At 38.1% G+C, this 18,962-nt stretch overlaps 1 protein-coding gene across 11 annotated transcripts in view; it reads right to left on the bottom strand.

Moving 5' to 3' along the window:
• MAGI2 (membrane associated guanylate kinase, WW and PDZ domain containing 2) overlaps positions 1-18,962 on the bottom strand; it is a 698,553-nt gene that overhangs the window by 24,105 nt on the left and 655,486 nt on the right. For all 11 annotated transcript variants that reach the window (XM_064421909.1, XM_064421908.1, XM_064421910.1 and 8 more), the window contains 2 exons: positions 18,231-18,471; positions 16,896-17,039 (listed from right to left, as the gene is read on the bottom strand). In XM_064421909.1, coding sequence (XP_064277979.1) covers positions 16,896-17,039; positions 18,231-18,471 — 385 coding nt within the window. The remainder of the gene's footprint in view (positions 1-16,895; positions 17,040-18,230; positions 18,472-18,962) is intronic.

Below are 18,962 nucleotides of genomic sequence, written 5' to 3'. Positions count from 1 at the left end.
AGAGCTGGCTTCATTATTATTTTTCTGCTCTGTTTCTACGGCAGTTAAACATGGCACTGATGTCTGCACATCCCATCCACCCCAACCTCCTTGGCTTTGCCTCCAGCCTGCATGTTTTGGTTTTGGCTGGCTTTCCATGCTGGAAACCTTCTCCTTCAGTAGGGGAGCAGTTGCTTTCTGAGAGCAGGGTAGGGAGCAGCACTGCACAGCCTGCTGTGACACCCCTTTATGGTGAGAGCCTTCACAGTGAGGTGACACACGAGCCTCCTGCTAGCAGCACCACAGCTTTGGAATTTGTGTCTTGCAAAGCCTCCCAGCCCCCTTGGAAGGGCAGCCTCAGTGAACCCCAGAAGGAGGGATGCTCTCCTGGTGCTGGTGGAGGTGCAGAGCTGGGTGATGGCAGCCCAGAGAAGGGCATGAGGGTCTCAGGTGAGTGGGTCAGCACACTCATTTGTCAGTGCCAGAGGAACACGTTTGCTCAGCAGGATCTTACCTGCCTCTCTGTGCACCTACAGCTTCCTCACAATGTGTTTTCACCACACTAAAACAGCAATGCCTACACATCAGAGAGGAGATTATACAGACTTCAAGGTGACACACACTTTCTTTCCCTCTTACAAGACTGTCTTAACAAAACCAGCTCTTAGCTGGACTTGGACATTGAAATATCTTCTATTTTGTGTGTTTTCTTTGCTACAGTTGTACTTCTGTCAGCTCAAAGTGTAATCCTTCAGAGGTTTTCCTTCTTTCCTGAGTTTGAAATATAGTATTTACCAAATAAATGTGCACAATGTGAAATGTCAACACAACTCCCAGCATCAAAGAAAAACTGGAAAGGATGTCAAGAAGCTATCCAGTCCTTACTTTTGCTCAGAGACAGAAAGAATGCTAGTAGAAGTACTGTGACAGTGTTTCTCAATAGGAATTAATAGAATTAATATTTTTCAATAGGAGCTGCATTGTCCTAGGATCCTGTATGCAATCTATGCTGATACTTTGTGTAACTAAAAAGCCATTGATCCAAACAAAACATATTAGCTTTGCTATTACACTTTGTAAATGCTGCACTATTAACAGTGGGGGAAAAAAATCAGAATTATTTTGTACAGTATTATTTTTGCAGTGTAAATTTCTTCCTCAGCTGATTTTCTCTCTAATAAAGAATGCATTTGGTTGTACCATGCAGTGCAAAATTTAAAATATTTCTGACAGCCTTCAGGCCACCCTGACACACAACAGAGGTGCACTCTGGATCTGGTGAGATCTCCCCTAGGTCTGGCCATACAGAGCCCTCTGCATCCCCCAGACTTTTGGAGAATGCAGCTGGTTCACACCCTTGGAGCAAAAAAAGAAAACCTGTGTCACCACTCCTGTAACAGAGACAGAAGATGAATTTGTAGCATCAGAACAAGGACATTAGTCAGGCCAAATACAGAAAAAATGCAATGATTTTGGGAAAGCCTGTTCCTAAATGTCATGAAACAATTAAACCCCGTAGAAATCCTGTAAAAGTAGAATGCTTGAGGACAGGTGTTTGTTTTTTTTTTTTTTTTTTTTTTTTTTTTTTTTTTTTTTTGCTTTTTTTGTTTTTTTTTGTGGTACATTGCCTGGGTAGACCATATTTTGCAGAAGGTATTTAAAATGTTCTTGTTAGCATGTCTTGAGAGAAGTGCCAGATTAGATCAAATGAAAGAGGTGTTTTTAACACTCCTTGATGAATAGCTTTTAAAATTAGTACTGAAAGCTGTTTGAGAATATACAGTCCTTCAAATAAAATCCTCTGCACTCTAGAGCAGAAAGACAGAAAGATTTTAATACAGTTTAATATGTAAAAAGGTTAAGTTAATGTCACATTTTTCCCTTGCTGTTTGTCTTCCATCTGTTTTCACTGGTCACTATGCAGAAATATAATGTATTAATGTAACCTTTCCCATATTTCTGTGAATTCACAATTTTTTTCTCTGTAGGAAGCATGTAGCTCCTTCGGTATTTTCTTTCATTATAAAATATTGTAGCTGATTTGATATTTCCTTTTCTTCTAAAATATTATGTGCAAATAACATGAGAAAGCTTAAAAAAAAAAAAAGCTAGCATCTTGGTTATGTGACTGAAGGAGGGGAGAGAAAGAAGTTTGCAAAAATTAGGTGCTCTGAAATCTATATCAGAAAGGGTGAGACCAGAGCCATAATGAATAGTTGCTGGAGCAGTGGGTTAATTGTGTTCCTTGCTTTTGTGTCTTGTGGCTGACTGATGTACAGCTGAGTTATAGTGCCTTTGCAGCACAAGCCCAGCTCTCATTAGATGAGAAAACAACAAGGAAAAGTTGTCAACACTCTTACCCCGAGAAAAGCTTCAATTAGACTTTGCACTCATATCTGGAAATTCATACAAAAGAGAAAACCTTGGCTGAGGAGTGGTTTCCCATGTGTCAGTAAGGTACAATTCTTGTTTCTTTCCTGCAGTTAAACCTTGATAACCTTCCCTTCCTTTCCCTCCATGATGTAGATTTTCTTATGGCTGATATGGGACAAAACCCTGCTGTGGGCTCTCTTTGTCCAGGCATTCAAATATGCTTTCTCCCTCAACTTTTCTATTCTGGAATAAATTTTTAGATTTGTGGAGCTATTTCTGTCTCTTCTAAATCCAGTGATTTTTAAAGAGGATCTTAGATACACCCACATATTGAAGATACACCAAGGTGAGGCCAGAGGTAATGGGAAACATAAAATCAGAGTCTGTTACATGGGATCCTCATTTCTCTTTTTAGGCTCAAAAGATGATTCCTGCAGTTTATGCCACACAGCATTTCTCTACACTTCTCTTCTGCATCCTTCCATGTCTGTTCACAATGTCCAAACTGCAGATATTATGAATGTGGGAGAGTAGGTAGAACAGATCAAAATGATAACATTCTTTCCACATTTACTAATAATATTCACAGAACAAATTCTTTGCGTTTTTGTAACACATCAGATTTGCAACTCGTGGTCAGTTTGGATTCTGAGCAGTTATCTCACATTTTACATTGTGCATCTGATTTCTCTGCCCTAAACTGAGCACTGTGCACCTCTATGACTTTTATCAGATTGACTGATTTAGCACAAATTTTTTATTTTGAAACAGTCTGTTTCTCAGAGTCTTTTTAAACTCCCTATGAATAGTGAAATACTGGCATCAGCAAATTTTATTATTTATCAGTAGGTCTCCAATTATTAATGGAATATTTGAGTTGTAATTGAATATGAGTTTGTTTTATTCCAGACATCTCAGAACTACATTTGTAATTATTATTAAGAAGCAAACCATTCAGAGCAGCCTTTGAGAGGAATTATTGTAAGTAACCATGTTAAAAGAGATTCCATTTCAGGCCTCAACCTTTTAATGTGAATTTCATAGAAGGTAGTTTTGAAAGGTGAAAGGAGAATTGTACATTCTCCTCCCCCTTTTTCCACATAGAAATAAGAATGAAAATCAGACATAAGAAAGGAAAATTAGACTGGTGTGACAAGATTTGCTTTCCACAATTCACATGCCAGTGAACTTTCTCAACTTTTTGATAACTTGTCACAGATTATTTCTGAGTACAAAAGTTAAAGGAATTTTTTAAAATTTGTCTTTAAAAATAGGGTATATGTTTTGCTTTCTCTACTCTAACTTTCTTGTCCTCCATGAATTCTTAGACATAATTACTAATAGTCTGTAAATTTACTTACCTTAGTCATTGAGCATACATGAACATCAGCAAGTTCTGCAAACCTGAATTTAAGTATGCTTTAAGAAGTTTTCTCCTTATTTTGATTTATACTAATTTCTTTGTTGATGTTTGTGTGAACATCTCAATGGAGACTGATACAAAGAAAACACTGAACATTTCAGCCATCTCCACATTCTCATCAGGCAGTTGACCTCTTTTTTTTTCCCAGTTCTTGATGTTTCTTTAAACATGTGAAACAGAGGGATGTACCCTTTTCCAGTCCCAACAGGCAAGCTCTGCATGTGGGACACTCCCCAGGCTGGCATCAACTCTGCTTTTTAACCTTCCTGGTGGTCTTGAGCAAAGACTACAAGGCAGGAGTGATCTGTCTCTGTGTTCTCCAGATGTTCTCAGCAGCTGAAGGGTGAAGCATGCTGGCAAGACAGCCTGGGAAGCTTGCCTGGCTGTTGCCCGAGCTGTATTTATTCTGAAGAAACCTGTTCTTTGCAGCTATGAATCTGGGAATTTTATTCACACTGGTTTTGTGTTGTGTTTCTTTCTTCCTGAGGAATATGACCCTTGCTGATTTTCCATGCTGTTTGGGATAAATACCTACCCAAACCCACTGGTTCTCCTCCTAACCCAATGCCAGTTGGTAAGCAGAACGCTTCTATAATATATTTTTAAAATGTGCAAGCACAAAGTAAACACTAAATGCTTCACCCCCTTAATGCTTTGAAATTTGAATATTAATGATTTAAATGTAATTATGAAAGTAGTTTGTATGTATGGAAAGTGTTTCTTTACAAAATCTGTTTCAGTTCAAGTTAATTCAGATGCTCCATCCATGTGTAAGAACAACTGAGCTATAAAATTGGGCAACGTGTTTTCTGGCAATAAGGAGAAGATAATATTCCTTAAGAATGTTTAAGTAACATCACTATTGATAGGTTAATTAGAAAGAAAATTGTAAAGCTTCTCAAAATCATTAGAATAAAGTGCCTCAAGTACGTGTGGGTTTATCTGCAGAGCCTTTGTTTGGCTCTGGCCATATTTTAAAGCAATTATTACTGGTCTTGTTAAAAAAAGCCTGCCATACACACAAACAAGGTTTCAGAAACAGGGAAAGGAAACACATATAGCTGTAATGTAGTAAAGAGGCTTTTCCTTGCTTGAGCATGCTTTTAAACCAGGGATGAGAGCCTTGTGTACATTTGCCCCCGTTGGTACATAAGGAACAGTCTCTAAGCAGGTGTATGGTTCCCAGCTGCATGAAATTAAGTTAATTGTGTATGCACATTTTCAGCCCGTGTTAAATCTAATGATAAAAACAGCCTCAAATGATTTGTGTGGAGGGCATTGCTATCTGTCATTTTATTAATGCATTTTATAATTAAACCTCAGGAAAGAAGCAAATCACAGGTAATTATTTTTATATGGGCATTCTATTTTTATAACTGAAATGCTTTTACATGTCATTTGTTGTGGTTGTTATTGTCAATTGGTCCAAAAGGCTGAAAAATTGTCTGTACTTGGAGACCAAAAGGCAGTTCCAGAGTATCTATTCTGGTGAATTTCCAAGTACTGTCAAGCTCAAGTATCATTGCCTGGAGTTAGGCACAGGCTGGGTATGTGCTGTGCAAATCTCCTCACAGCAGAGAATGTGTGCTGCCTGGAAATCCCAGGTACAACACACAGCCTGAGCAAAGATGTGGGGTTTTGGTAATCTTGGACTCCCTCCAGTGCATTTTAGGTATGTGAGCTTGGATGTCTCAGCAGGAGACATGGCATTTCTCTTTGGGGGAATTACAATAACATGTCCCATGCTACTTTTGAAAAAACCACATAAAAGTTTGGAGTGAAAAAGTGTTTTATTCCTGTGGCCAACCAGCTATTGGGGCTTCTTGCCCCTGGAAACGCTGAGCCCTTTGTTCCCACAGAGAGATGGTCTTGACTCCTGCCCAAAAGAAGGGGGAAAGAGGTGCCACAGGACATGGTGCAGAACAAGAAAAGGCCTTCCCACCACTCCTCAGCAGGAGCTCTAGCTTTTTTCTTTTTACTTTTTCACCTTTTCCTGAGAGAGAGAAATGGCAGTGCTATTTGGAAAAGAGAGCTTGGAAAGAGGACAATGTGTATGCCTGATTGTTTGCAAAGATGGGGAGTGCAAGAGGGGAAAATGGAGTTTTCAGTCATGAGGGCTGAAAAGACAGCAAAGTGGATTTCTGGTACTACAGTACACTTGATGCCTTTCACAACATTGCTGCAAAATAATCCATGTAGATGTGAAATAAAGCTGTCAACGATAAAAGGAAAATTGTCTTATTGTATTTGATAGACTATTACTTTTTAAAACAGAGGTAGGATAACTCATTGTAGCATAATGTAATATTAATAACATCTACTGCACCATTACAATCAGGGATGGGAACCAATAGAGACTATAAAAAAGAAGAAGAATATTTTCTGGTATCTCCTTGATAGTCTCAGGCAGCTCTCATCAGGCAAAAGCAAAGCAAATTCAAGGTCTGACAAGCTGATTTTATAGGTCCTACAGAGAAATCTGATAATGGAGATTCCTTCATCCAAAGTTGCATCCACACAGCAAAAGAGAAAAGCACATAAACTTCAACAAGATAAAGATGAAACCACAAAAACTTTTTGAGGAGGAAAAATGCTAAAATGTAAGATCTAAGAAGATATTTTCAAGCATACTCTAGGCATGGAGTCTGTCAGATCTTGAAAGAATTTGGGCACAAGGTAGAAAAGACTGCAGAAAACAGATTAATTCTTTTCATCAGTTTTCACTGAAGAGGAGGGCAGCAAAACTCCTGCAGAGGGTCTGCTCACTGCAGGGATGAGTGAGGAACTGACTCCAACAGCAGGGTCCGTGGCAAAGATTTTATAACAGACTGATGAAACGGACAGTAAGATACCAGCAGAAGCACATGACTTTTATCCTCAGTTCTAAAGGAATTTGGGTATGAAGCTGTTCAACTAGTAGCTATACGATATAATCTACTGCTTAAATCAGTAAATTGCTGGATTTCAAAGGAATGGGAAGTGGCAAGTGTGACACCAGTCTTTAAGAACGGTCTTGGAAAGTAACCAAGCGAGTCTCATGTTCAATTGAGCAGATGGAAGGAAGCAATAAGGATGGTGAGGCTTAGCTGGCACATGGATAATGATGATAGAGTGGGAAAGGGTCAGTGTGGCTATTGTAGAGGGAAGCCATTCCTCACAGATCTATTGCAGGTCACTGGAGCTCTCAATGACTATATAGATTAATGTGATCTGGTTAGTATACTGACATTTTCAGAAAGCTTTTTAATAGTCAAGTCTTCAATAGAGCCTCTGCTGTGGGATGAAAAAGAATAGGTTCTTCTAAGCAGGAGATTAAACTCCAGGAAAAAAATTCTTTAAATAAGTGGTCAATTTTCACAATCAAAAGACTTTACTACAATGATTATTCTGCTCAGAGTACTTGCAAATGGTGTGGGGAAGAGGTGATAGGATTTGCAGACAGCACATTACCATGCAGTATTCTTATATCTAAACTTAAAAGCTCTAAAAAACGATGGCACAATCCTGTGTGCTAAAGTAGCATGTGAAGTCCACTGGTGCTGAGTGCTAAGCACCAAGTATTGTACATGTGTAAAACTATATACTCTATCACTCTATATCAGCCATCACCACTGAAAACACAGATCCTGCTGTCCTTGTGCTTAGCTCACTAAGCTGAAAATGTCAGCACAGCCAAAAACCCAAACAGAATACCAGCTGTTAGAGGGAAACTAGACAATAAAGGAGAAGCCATTGCTGTGTCATTTAGGAGCACCAATATCCTGAAAACTGCAAATTGTTCTGGAGCTTGCACCCCCAAATGAATGTGATACATTGAGAAATGGCTTGGAGGAGGCCAGTGTGGCTGGTTAGGGGTAAAGACCAGCTCCCTTTTGAGGTGAAATAGACTGGTAAGGTTCAGTACATGATATAGATCAATAGAATAAAGAATGATATGCAGAATGGAGAAGTACGTTTATTATATGGTAACCACAAACAAAAAAGGAGTTTTTTTCCAAACAATGAAGACACTTTGACTTGGAACCATTGACACATTATATCTGGAATGTCAAAAGCATGAGCACATTAAAATAAGTGGTTAAAAATAGTCCTAACACTGAGTCCTAGCATAGAAATATATATAAACTTCTGACTACCAGGGTCTTGGATGTTATATGCAGTGAAGAGTCATTTCATACTTGTCCTACATTCCTTTTCTAAGCATCCTTTACTTGTCCTTGTTGGAATGAGGCTGGTGGGCCATAGAAATGAGCCTTATGTCTATCCTTTTACCTTTAGAGATGACCTCTCCCTGTTTCCACTTGTCGTGACTTGGGAAAACACAGAAGAGAAGTCAATGCCTATGTCACTCCTGTTGCTGGACAAATTGATTTAATTAACAGAGTGGCATCATGTGGTGTGCTCATTTGTTTTCTAACAGTTGATTCTTAATTTTTAAGTTAGGGTTAATTAATTTTTTAGACCTGAAAACCTTCATAAATATTCCATAAACCCCAGATTTAAATAAGATGCCTGTCTGCCAACTAAATATTTCAGCCTTAGAATTTAATATTTAACTATTTTTATCACGATTATTAACTTTTTCTTTTTTTTTTTTTTTTTTTTTTTTTTTTTTTTTTTTTTTTTTTTCACAGATGGCTTGAAAGATTTTCCTACTAGGCATAGAGTTAGAAGGATGTTTTGAATGTGCCAAACTGGACACATTTTTCTAAGAAGGATTTTAATTAAGTGTGTGAGAGGAATATTCCTTATCCTTACCTTTCTGCAAACAAATTCTTAAAAATACCTATAGATTTTTGGAGAAATGCTGAATAATAGTTCACCTACAGTTAATTCACTCTTGATTTATTAAGCTTTTATAATGTCAAAATATATTCAGGATCCCTGAGGGCCTCAGTTTGCATTTCTTTGTTGTGCAGACGGTAGAATTTTGATCAGCTTTATGTCTGCATGTCAATATATCCTTCCTTGAGTTCTGCCAATTACACTAACCCAGCATTGAGCTCCTCTTGCCACAGGCTGGCATCCAGCTCATATGTTTGAGTATCCCAGCTGAATTCTCTGAGTTCAGATCAATCACACCTAGCCTCTCCACAAGTGAGGTTGGACAGTGATGTATGTAGTAGGGAATTGGAGTGTGAGTTAGATTACCCCAAAGGGACACGCAGCTCAGTGGGAAAGCATAGCTAACATCTTCCTGTACTGTTCCGATGGATCACAAATCACAGAATAAATGGATGGGACTAAGAATATCTTTGTCTTTTTGTTCCATTGAAATGACAGTGTTGACATTCACTGAATGCTTATTATGAAGGTAAGATTTATATTACTGCATAAAGTAAGCCAGGTATGCTGCAGGTTTTGAGAGTAAGTGCTACTTATGTAGAAAAGATGGGCTGCTTAACTGGCATGAATCACTCTGTGGGCATTTGTCTTCCAGATGTGTGCACAAAACCTTAGTCAAGCTGCTGCTGGAGGAACTCTGTATGTTCCTGGAGTGTTTTTCTCCCCCTGCTATGTGGGATTATTCCAAATATTAGTGACTTTTTAGTGGGGTTTCTCACAGCCTTCTCAAGCCCTCAGTCACATCAAGGGTTCAGCATCTGAGTCCCTACTGTGCAGCACACCATGTGAGAAGACCTTTCTGGCTCTTAGGACCCATCACTTCTCTTCCCACCTTTGTGCTTGCTGTGATTAGAGTAAACTTGCAAAGAGGCTCCCCAGCAGCTATATTCACTTTCCTCCAATATTCTGAACATAAGACTTCACTGATTTTTAGGACCTGGAGAACATGAGGATTTTCATGAGTCACTGAGCAGTCAGTCTTGTTCTTTCTTTTCAATATAAAATAGGATTCAAAATTACGCTATATCAGAAATTAAAGATTACACTGGTAAATGCTTCATTCATTTTTGGATGCTGGGATTGCCTTAAATGTTTATAAAAATTCATGACTGATCAAGCTATTCCTTCATTCTTCCTGTTTCCTTGCTGCAGCTTTCTTGACTGGATAAAGAAATGTGTGTCTGTCACCTACTCTCTCTACTGTGTGACAATTGTTTCTCTCTATTTTTAATGCTTTTTGCTCTAATAATTTTCAAGCTGAGCTGAGCTACTTCTTGCTAACTGTACTTATTGATTGCAACCTTAGGTGTTTTCCACTGCAGACTGTAGGAAATCATCCTTTAATGTGGGGCCAATCACTGATGGAGCATCCCAAATAAATGCTCTGCTCTTCATTAACAAGAAATCTCAGAGAGGCTCTACACAAGTGAGGAGCCAGTGCAGATCGTGGTGTCTGCATGGCAAAGTGATTTCAAGGACTTCCATTTACTGTAGAGTAAGAAATTGTTCATTCTTCCTTTTAAGATTTGATTAGATTTGATGGTCACTGACAGAAAACAATCAGTCCTGTTGATGACCAGTGCTTTTCATATTTTCCTATTTTCCATATTCATTTAGGAACGGGACTACAAACAGCTAAGATAACCCTAAAAAGACTTCATTCTGGATGGACTGAAGAAATACAACAATAATGTATGGGGACCAGAATCATAAATGTTAGAAGGTTCCTGTGTATGAAACTACAGGAACTGTATGTGGTTTCTGGTACAAAATTTGGTTGTGCACTAGGTACAACACTAGGTACATCTAAAAAAATGGTATGTGGTAGTCCAGCATTTCTGTTGGATTTTGTCATCTCTGAGATGCAAGACAACAACTGAAAAATAATTTTAAAAAAGAAAGAGGATATTTTGTACATGTTAATATGGACTTATTAAAAGTATCTATGGAAGTTATATTACATCCAAGGTTCAGAAAGGGTATTCCATCAATTCCTTATTTGGTGGAAAAAGATGACTGATCTACTAAGAACCTAAAAATCAAGGGCTGCAAAAAAGGGATATAGTGATTGACTAGATGAATACCAAGCTAAATGTATGCAACATCCAGGAATGATGAAATGTGAAATGGAAAAAACACCACGATGAAACGAGAAAGACTTGTGATTTTCATGGTATTAAAGACTTTCCAAGCACTGCAGAGTCCTAATTAACTCATCTCTGATTATCTATTCACTGAACCCAGAACAATTTGATTTCAGGGTGCCCAGACTTGAGACATTTGGAAATGTCATATTGCAGGGAGACAGGTTTATGTTACCTTGTTAAACTCCACAGTTCTACAGCATTGAGAGAGCCCAGATGCCTACATACCACCTGCTCCTTTGAGAAACCTGAAGAGTCTTAATGGTAACAAATTTATTCTGTGAGACATAGTTAGCTATAGCCAACTATTATATGCTACACTACTGTTCAGAAGCCTGGACTCCAGACTTTTCAAAGGGGACTTAAAGTTATTTCTCTTATGGCTCAAGAGAGGGCTTTAATATCAGATTATGAATTTGATAGGAGCTCTGTAATTCTTTTGCAAACAAAAAGAAAAATGTCAGTTTTGAATGTTGCTGAATACTCATACATGGGTTTTGAGAGCAGTTTTAAATTTAATATTTTTATCCTCCATGATTTGAAACTTTAGTTCTGTTTCCTTCTAAACAAGATTGACTCCCTCTTTCTGTCTGTCTTTTTTGATCCTTGGCTCTTGTAAACCAACTCTCCCCTTCTGCTGAGAATAATTCTTGGTGTGGGTGGATGAAGGTTTCTGAATAACCACAAATGAGGTTGGTGTGAACTTTATTATTATGGGAAATTATTAAATACAGAAACTGTGCTGGTTTGCAGAATGCCATGAACCTGACCAGAGCATACATTAGTCACTGGTGTGAGCATCATTGCAATGGATCGCTCAGCAAGCTGGAACAACCAAGCAAGGCCACACAGACTCTTATGCAACAACACAGAAGCTCACAATTGACACTATAGGAGCCTACTGTCCATTGTGCCTGGTTTTATCTCCAGCTGTGTACAACTGAAACAAAAAAGAGTGATGAAAACCACAGAAATGCAACAAACAGGAAAAAAGACTGAAGAGTCAAAGCAGAACTGCAGAGCATGAAAGATACAGAATTCTGCTGTGCCTGGATTTCAGATGTCTGTCCTGTCAAAATATAAGAAAAATATGCAATAAAATGAGAAAAATAATGTAGCATAAGGAGATATGAGGAAGCTGGAGATAGGGCTAAATGGTGCATGCGGGCTGAGAAAAATGAGTTGACAAGACAATGAAACTAGAGATGTCAGAAATGAAATGTATGGCTTTTGTGGAAGATATAAAAAAAGGATGTAGCTCACAAAGAGACAAAATGACACAGATGTACACTGTTTATAAAAAAGCACATTTCACCCTCATTCTTCAAGAATTTAATGTTATTCTGTACCTTTGCGGCCCTCAGCCACAGGCTCTTTGTTTGACACTGGTTTCAATAAACATGCTGGCTGCTGGAGATACCATTCAAGGCAATTGGAGACCTGTTGATCCTGTCTCATGTCTAGCAAACACTACCACCATGCTTAGCAATCCCCCTGAGAGCAGCAAGGAACTCACCACTTCCTTCTAAGACAGGAAGGGATAGAGATCTGCAAGCAGAGCTCTGCCAATCATTGTCCTCAGCATGAGGCAAGAATAAAATATAAGTTAGCATGAGCCTTATCTAAATAGACCTGTAAAATTACTTCCAGTAGTGTCTGAGTCTTGAAAGGCTGTGGAGACTATACTCTGCATTGTCTGTGTTATGTCCCTTGTCTGTGCTGGCAGATTCAACTCAATATGACTGTCACTGGCAGTGTGTGTGCCAGGTTCTTGCCCTACTCTGGGACTGGGCCTTGCAGCTTTATTCTTAATATTGCCATCACCAACTACTTTCAGTGGTTTTCCCTGATGTTAGGATTGCTTGATGGAACGGAAATGGAATCCTGATGTGCTGAGACCTCTGCCAGTCTGGGAAAAGATAACAAAGGCACTAATAGCTCTCCAAACTTTTTTCATGGTTATTTTAATACATTCTTGTCTTAAGGAGCACAGAAATTGATAGGTTTTTCAGAATTCGCCATTGTAGCTTGCTCTCTGCTCAGCTGACAGAATTAAGTCAGTATTTACATACATTTATATATCTATATAAAATACACCATCAGTATTTAGTTCAAGTATAGTGATGAAGTTCTCTCTTACAGCAGTCTCCTGTGAGGAGCTGCCATATATCTTATTCGTAAATTGTAGTAAATTTAAATTGCCACAGTTAATTGTGGTGTATGATCTGACACATGATTTTATATAAAGCTGCACTTATGGCTGTGGGTTTCCAACACTGGTTGAGAATAGTTTAACAACCACGTGGGCAGAAAGAATCAGTTTCCTATAGACCTCTGGGTCCTTTGATGGGCATTTCCTTCCCATGTCTAGTGATAAATGAATCCAGGTTAAACTAAGATGTATGCTTGGGCTTTCTGCAGAGTCTGTGGGCTCAAACAGAAGTCTCAGTGCATGTGATGATGGCATGAAAGTAGACCATGGAAGTTTAAACCTGCTTTTAAGGGAATAATTTGTTGAACCTCATGACTTAATGCTGTGTCTATCTTGGCTGGCAGAAAGGGACTCCTGAGTCAAAGAGCAATAGGATTGGAAAACTGATGAACTCTGTATGACACCAACTCAGTGCTCTTCCACCTTTCCAGTTCCCAGAACAATTCTGCAGAAAATCAAAGTAGAAAGCTTCATCTGTTATGAAGTGCAATTAAAGACTATTTTAGCTCTTGTAATCCTAAAATGGGGTATTCCTTGGAGAATTTGTTTCCAATAAAAAAACAACGTGCCTACCATGCCATCCCCAATAGGAAGGGAGACCAGAATAATAATTCCATCATGACTGGAAATGGTGATGTGATAATGAACTTCATAAAGTCTTTTTCCTTCTTACATCAATATTTACAAATCCAGACAGTTTTGGCAGGGCCAGTGGAAGATCATCTCTTCTTGGGCTTGTTCAGTGAGTCTGTTCTGTGCCTGCTCACAACTCTCACCAAAGTTCATAAAAGCCTAAAGATCAAACTGAAATTTTCATAAAGATGTCCTGATTTTGATGTCACTTTCTTAATCTTGTTTTATCATTGCTTTTTTGTTCAATTTCTGTTTGCTCTTATTGGCATATCTCCTTCCATGCTTATCTTCCTCAGTAATGGATCTACTTTTTTTTCTTTTACAAAAGATAGCTCCATTCCAGTTCTTTATTTACATCTGTTTTCCTATAATCATAGGTTTTACTCTAATATCCTCTGCATCTGTAATGCCTAACACTTTTACATGTATTTAGACCTTAGAATCTTTTGAATGTGTGGTGCTGGACTCTCAGATTTTTTTAAACACCTGTCCAAGTGGAATACAGCTGTTGGGACTCATTCCAACACTGTGGTTTCGCAGTGCCCACTAATAGAGTAAACATACAGACTTTGACTTCCCCAGCCAGAGCTGTTTTCAGTTTTAGATTTCATTTCTTCAGTTATACAATTTTATAAAACCACTAATATAGCTTCATGTCAATTACTTAAAGGTAATTATTTTATTTATTTCTGTAAAATAGGGAGCTTTGTATCAATATGACTGAGTCTCTATCAGGGGTTTTGCTGGCTATATGTAGATTGAAAACAAAATATTATTTGTGGAATATGTTTGCTTATTACATATAAGTGCCCTACAGGTAACATGTTTCATTATATGATCTATTTTTTACAACAACCTATCTGGTTTTATTTTTATTTTCGTGGTCTCATGAGCAGGAATAGGGCTGGAGTTGTGTGTGTTATTTCTTTTTATAAGCATGACCTGCACCTTGTGCTATCTGCTTCAACATTTCTCTGTAGAGCTTTAGTTAAATTAAAGAAGGCTATTCAAGAACGAGGAAAAAGCGAGGAAAACAATAATGGAGACAAGCAGGTTATCAGAATGACTCTTAGCAGGGAAGTGTTCTGGTAAGATCCTTCACAAAAGCATGGTTTGCTACCCTCAGTGCTGAAAGCCCAGGATCAGAGAAATGTGTCTTTGAGGACAATGGGATCCAAAGCAAGAAGCACTGCCCTGATTTTTGCATGTTTTGCTGTAGAGACGCACCTGTGAAACACAGAGATGCAACCACTAGCCAAGAAGTGTGAATGAACCTGCATTGTTAACAGCTGATATAAACCTAGGAAAGGAGATATGGGTACAGAACTCTGCTTCCTTTGCCCATCTTCCTTTGTAATGTATTTTTTTCAACTATTTTTGCTTGCTTCTATTTTTTTTCTATTTTTGTTTTGAAACTGTTTCTTGAGCTTCTGCTGTCCATCAGTCACAGGTCACTGAATATAAGAATCTTTCATGTTCCAAACCCATTTGTCAGGTTAAAATGTCTGTGAGGCAGGAGAATAAAAGAGAAGACTCAGTGACAAAGATGCATGGTAGAACTGCTTCCAAAGAATGATGCTTTTAAAAAGGAGGAAAAAACCCAATTAAAGCTATCTGGTCAGAATAACACTTATTATGTTAGGCTATATGTTGTGGCCACTAAAATGAAAAAGCTTTAAACCAAGATATTTTGGAAACAGTATATATATATATATATATATATATATATAAACAGTATTCTTTAAAGCCTACAGAATTTTTCCTAATGTAATTGAAAAAAACACAGCCCATATTAATGTTAAATACTTTCTATATTTTGGCTATTCACAAAGTCAATAGTCTTAACTTCATCCCTTAGTACTAGTTTGTTTAAATGATGTACAGATTTTAATGCTCATTATCTACCTAATACAAGTTATTATTAGAAATGAGCCCTCTTCAAAGGTGTTCTTCTATTTTTTCTGTATTCTTATGTTTCCAAACATGTGATTCCAGAAGTTATTAAAAGCACAGCTTTTTCTCTGTCTTTAATCACATTATAGCTACCAATGTACACCTTGCATCTGGCTTTTCATTAAGAGCAACTGACAGTGATAACACCAAAATAAAGAATGAACAGCAGAGAAGATATTCCGAAGCTCAAGTTCCATCTGCAGTACGAAATCACCTGTATTTCACACAAAAAATGCAGTGGGAGTATATCTCCATTACCAGTTTCCTGCCTGACTGCCCCACTGGCTTTCCTGACACAGGGACTGCTTTTGCTGCTGCTGCCAGAGCCAGGGTCTTGCACTCCATCAGCCAGCTGAGGACTTGCTGAGTTTTGCAATTCTACCACGTGGACATGGTAAGAGTCATTTGAAGCACAGCAAAACTCCTGAGCTATACCCAGAAAGACTGTGCTCTTTCAGTAAGACATCAAATTCGATCAGGTTGTTTAGACTGTGAAACAATAAGTGTAACAACCATGACATTTGTAAAATCTGTTCTTACCACTATACAGAGCACAATTTTCATTGCCCATCTTTGAAATTAAATATTGGTTGAACATGACTGCACTAATTAGATACACAAACAACTTTTTATGTTGACTCTTGGTAGTCTTGCCTATGTTATTTCCTTTTCCCTTTTGTGTACTGACAATTCTGCAAAGTATCAGCAGGCATGGATGAAATTATACCTTGTTTTTACACAACTGGACATATTAAATAACTCTATTTTAAATTAGGTTTTTTTCCCTATATTGACCGTGTGCTTCTTTTTTTTTAAAATCATGATCTCTACAAACAAAATTAAGATCAATAAACAAATTTAGCAAACAATACAAAGGCAATTTGCTTAAATTAGTAAAACAACACAGATGAGGTCTTAGGTTTCATAGTTATCTAATACTTGTCATTATTACCTATAAGTGATTATATAATGATCACTTAGCTTTTGTGGTTAGAGATCCAAATGTTAATTATGTTATTATTATCTAAGAAACACCAAACTTTGAGATTTTTAAGTTGCTTAGATAAGAGTGAAAATAATAATAGCAAAAATTTATAACATGGTAAAAGGTATTATCAGTCAGTAATACATTTATTTGTGAAGAAACTGCAGGAATCTACTATATGTATCAAAAAATTTCTTGAACTCCAGCAGAATGAGCATACTTTTTAAGAGGTATTTGGCATTATTTTTTAAAACCTGATCAGAGGTAAAAAAAGCACTTTCTCTTTGACTCCATCACCAAACATATCTGTAAATGCCGAAAAAAAATGTCACAAATCATTTTACTCACCCTCATCCTTCCATTTCTTACTGCTGGTCCATCTTCTGCTAACCTCAACACATACAAATCCATTTTGTACTCCCTTCCTCCTCGAATACTAAACCCAAATCCTTTGGCTCCTTTCTCCAAATCAACAGTGAAATAATCAAAGTCCTGTACAGACAAATACAAAATGAAAGACAATTAACTATATGGGTATTATGGTATGCATTCCAGAAAACTTTAAAATTGATCTCTTCAAAAATGTATTTATCCACTTGATATAAGCAAAGGTCCATAGAGGGGTCTGGGAGGGAAATCGCAATGTAGCTTCTGATGTATTGTCAGCCAAGAGTGCAAGGTCCATGGGAGCAGGAGAAAAAATAGAGCAAGCTTGGGATGTGTCTGCTGATTAGAGAATTAAACTGGAGATGCTGGGAAAGAGCCAACCAAAGCATCTCTGTAGATGCTAAGAAGTATCTTATAAGGTATGCACATGAGGATAGAGATTTGTATTTGGATACTGAAATGCAAAATACTTTCATAGGGTTCTCTGGATCCCATTTAGGAATTTCAGTGTTTTTCTTGATATGGTTTACATGTTTGGTTTTGGAAATATGGACATACAAACCACTTAAACACGGTTCTAGCATATATTGTCCAGAAGTTTGCAGTCTCCTGTTTAATACTTTTTGACCTCTCTTTTTCTTGACTTTATGCAAGGAGAAAGGAAGGTCTTTTTTAAAATCTGAACTTTCAGCGAAATCCTCAGCCTTCAAAACTGTCAGTAAATATCTGTCATCAGAGGAGTCTTGTCCAAGGTACCATAACTATTCATCTAACTCATGATCTCTTTGAATTTGTCAGATCATGCTTGATGTCAAAGAAACTAGTTGCATGGGCTAGTTTCTACTCATCCAGACTATTACCAACAGAAATTTAATTTTATCAGTCAGGATTTTAATTCCTTTATTTATTTATGCAGATTAGATAAAATCTTAATTTTCAAGAATGCTGTAGGAATGCAGTCTGACCTAAGAACACCCACTGTCTGATGAATGAATATGTGCCAAGAATGAAAAGATTCCTCTGCTGATGAAAAAGCTTTTTATGTTAGAATTTTTATTCCAACTCTCCAGTACCTTAAAAATGGCATTTATTTAACATTACAGTCATGCAATTATAAGTTTAATGTAAATTTATAGGTCACACACATTAATATTAACAGTTTGGAAGTAATTTCCTCTGCAGAGAAGTAGTAACTCAGAGTAAAACCCTTTAATGCGACTTTTCCTTCCGTGGTGGCATCTTCCTTACCAGCACCCCAGAGCTGTCCCTACAGACCCTGCAGCCTGCTGGGTGTACCTGGGGCTGCCTGTACTCGGACAGGGGGTACTGCCTGGTGTCGGGGGAGTGCTGCCTGTAGTCCATCAGCGGGGGCTGCCTGTAGTCCAGCGGTGGCGGCTGCTGGTAATCCATCACCGGGGGATGCCGGTAGTCCAGCGGGGGCTGCCGGTAGTCCGTGGAGGATTGCCTGTAGTCCGAGAACGGGGGCTGCCGGATGTCAGGCTTCACGTCCTGCCTGGCCTTTACTTCTGACCTGTAGCTGAGGAAGGCACAGTGGCTCGGTTTCAGAGAGCGGCAGGCCATTGGGAATACGCATCGCATGGAGTGAAAGCCTGGCTGCAAAATTGCGTGGAACAGAATTTCACAGAGAAGTAGAACTCTCAGGGGGAAATAGTCGAGGCTTTTGAGCCTGACTAAAAACACTGAGCGCTTTTGAAACATGGGCAGAAGCAATTTTCCCTCAGGTCATACCGTGCGACTTTCCAGCTTGTATCAGTGAGATCAGGATTAGGCTCAAAGGGACAGGAAGAGAAGAAGCATCTTGATTCCCACTTTGCCTATTTTGAGGATGAAACTGCATGTGAAAACACCCATTATACTCACTACAAAATAATTCACTGGGTTTATAAAGTGTTTTTTTCCAAAATTAACATTTCTATAGAATAAGTGGAATATCAGCCCAGTGTATATCCCCTTTCATTGACATAAAATATTATTGTGATCTTCTTAAGGTTAAAAAAGGATAAATTC

This window comes from Passer domesticus, chromosome 5 (genome assembly GCF_036417665.1).
Source record: "Passer domesticus isolate bPasDom1 chromosome 5, bPasDom1.hap1, whole genome shotgun sequence".
Lineage (NCBI taxonomy): Eukaryota > Metazoa > Chordata > Aves > Passeriformes > Passeridae > Passer > Passer domesticus.
Note: the sequence above shows the minus strand (reverse complement) of the source record. Positions and strands in the feature narration are given on the sequence as shown.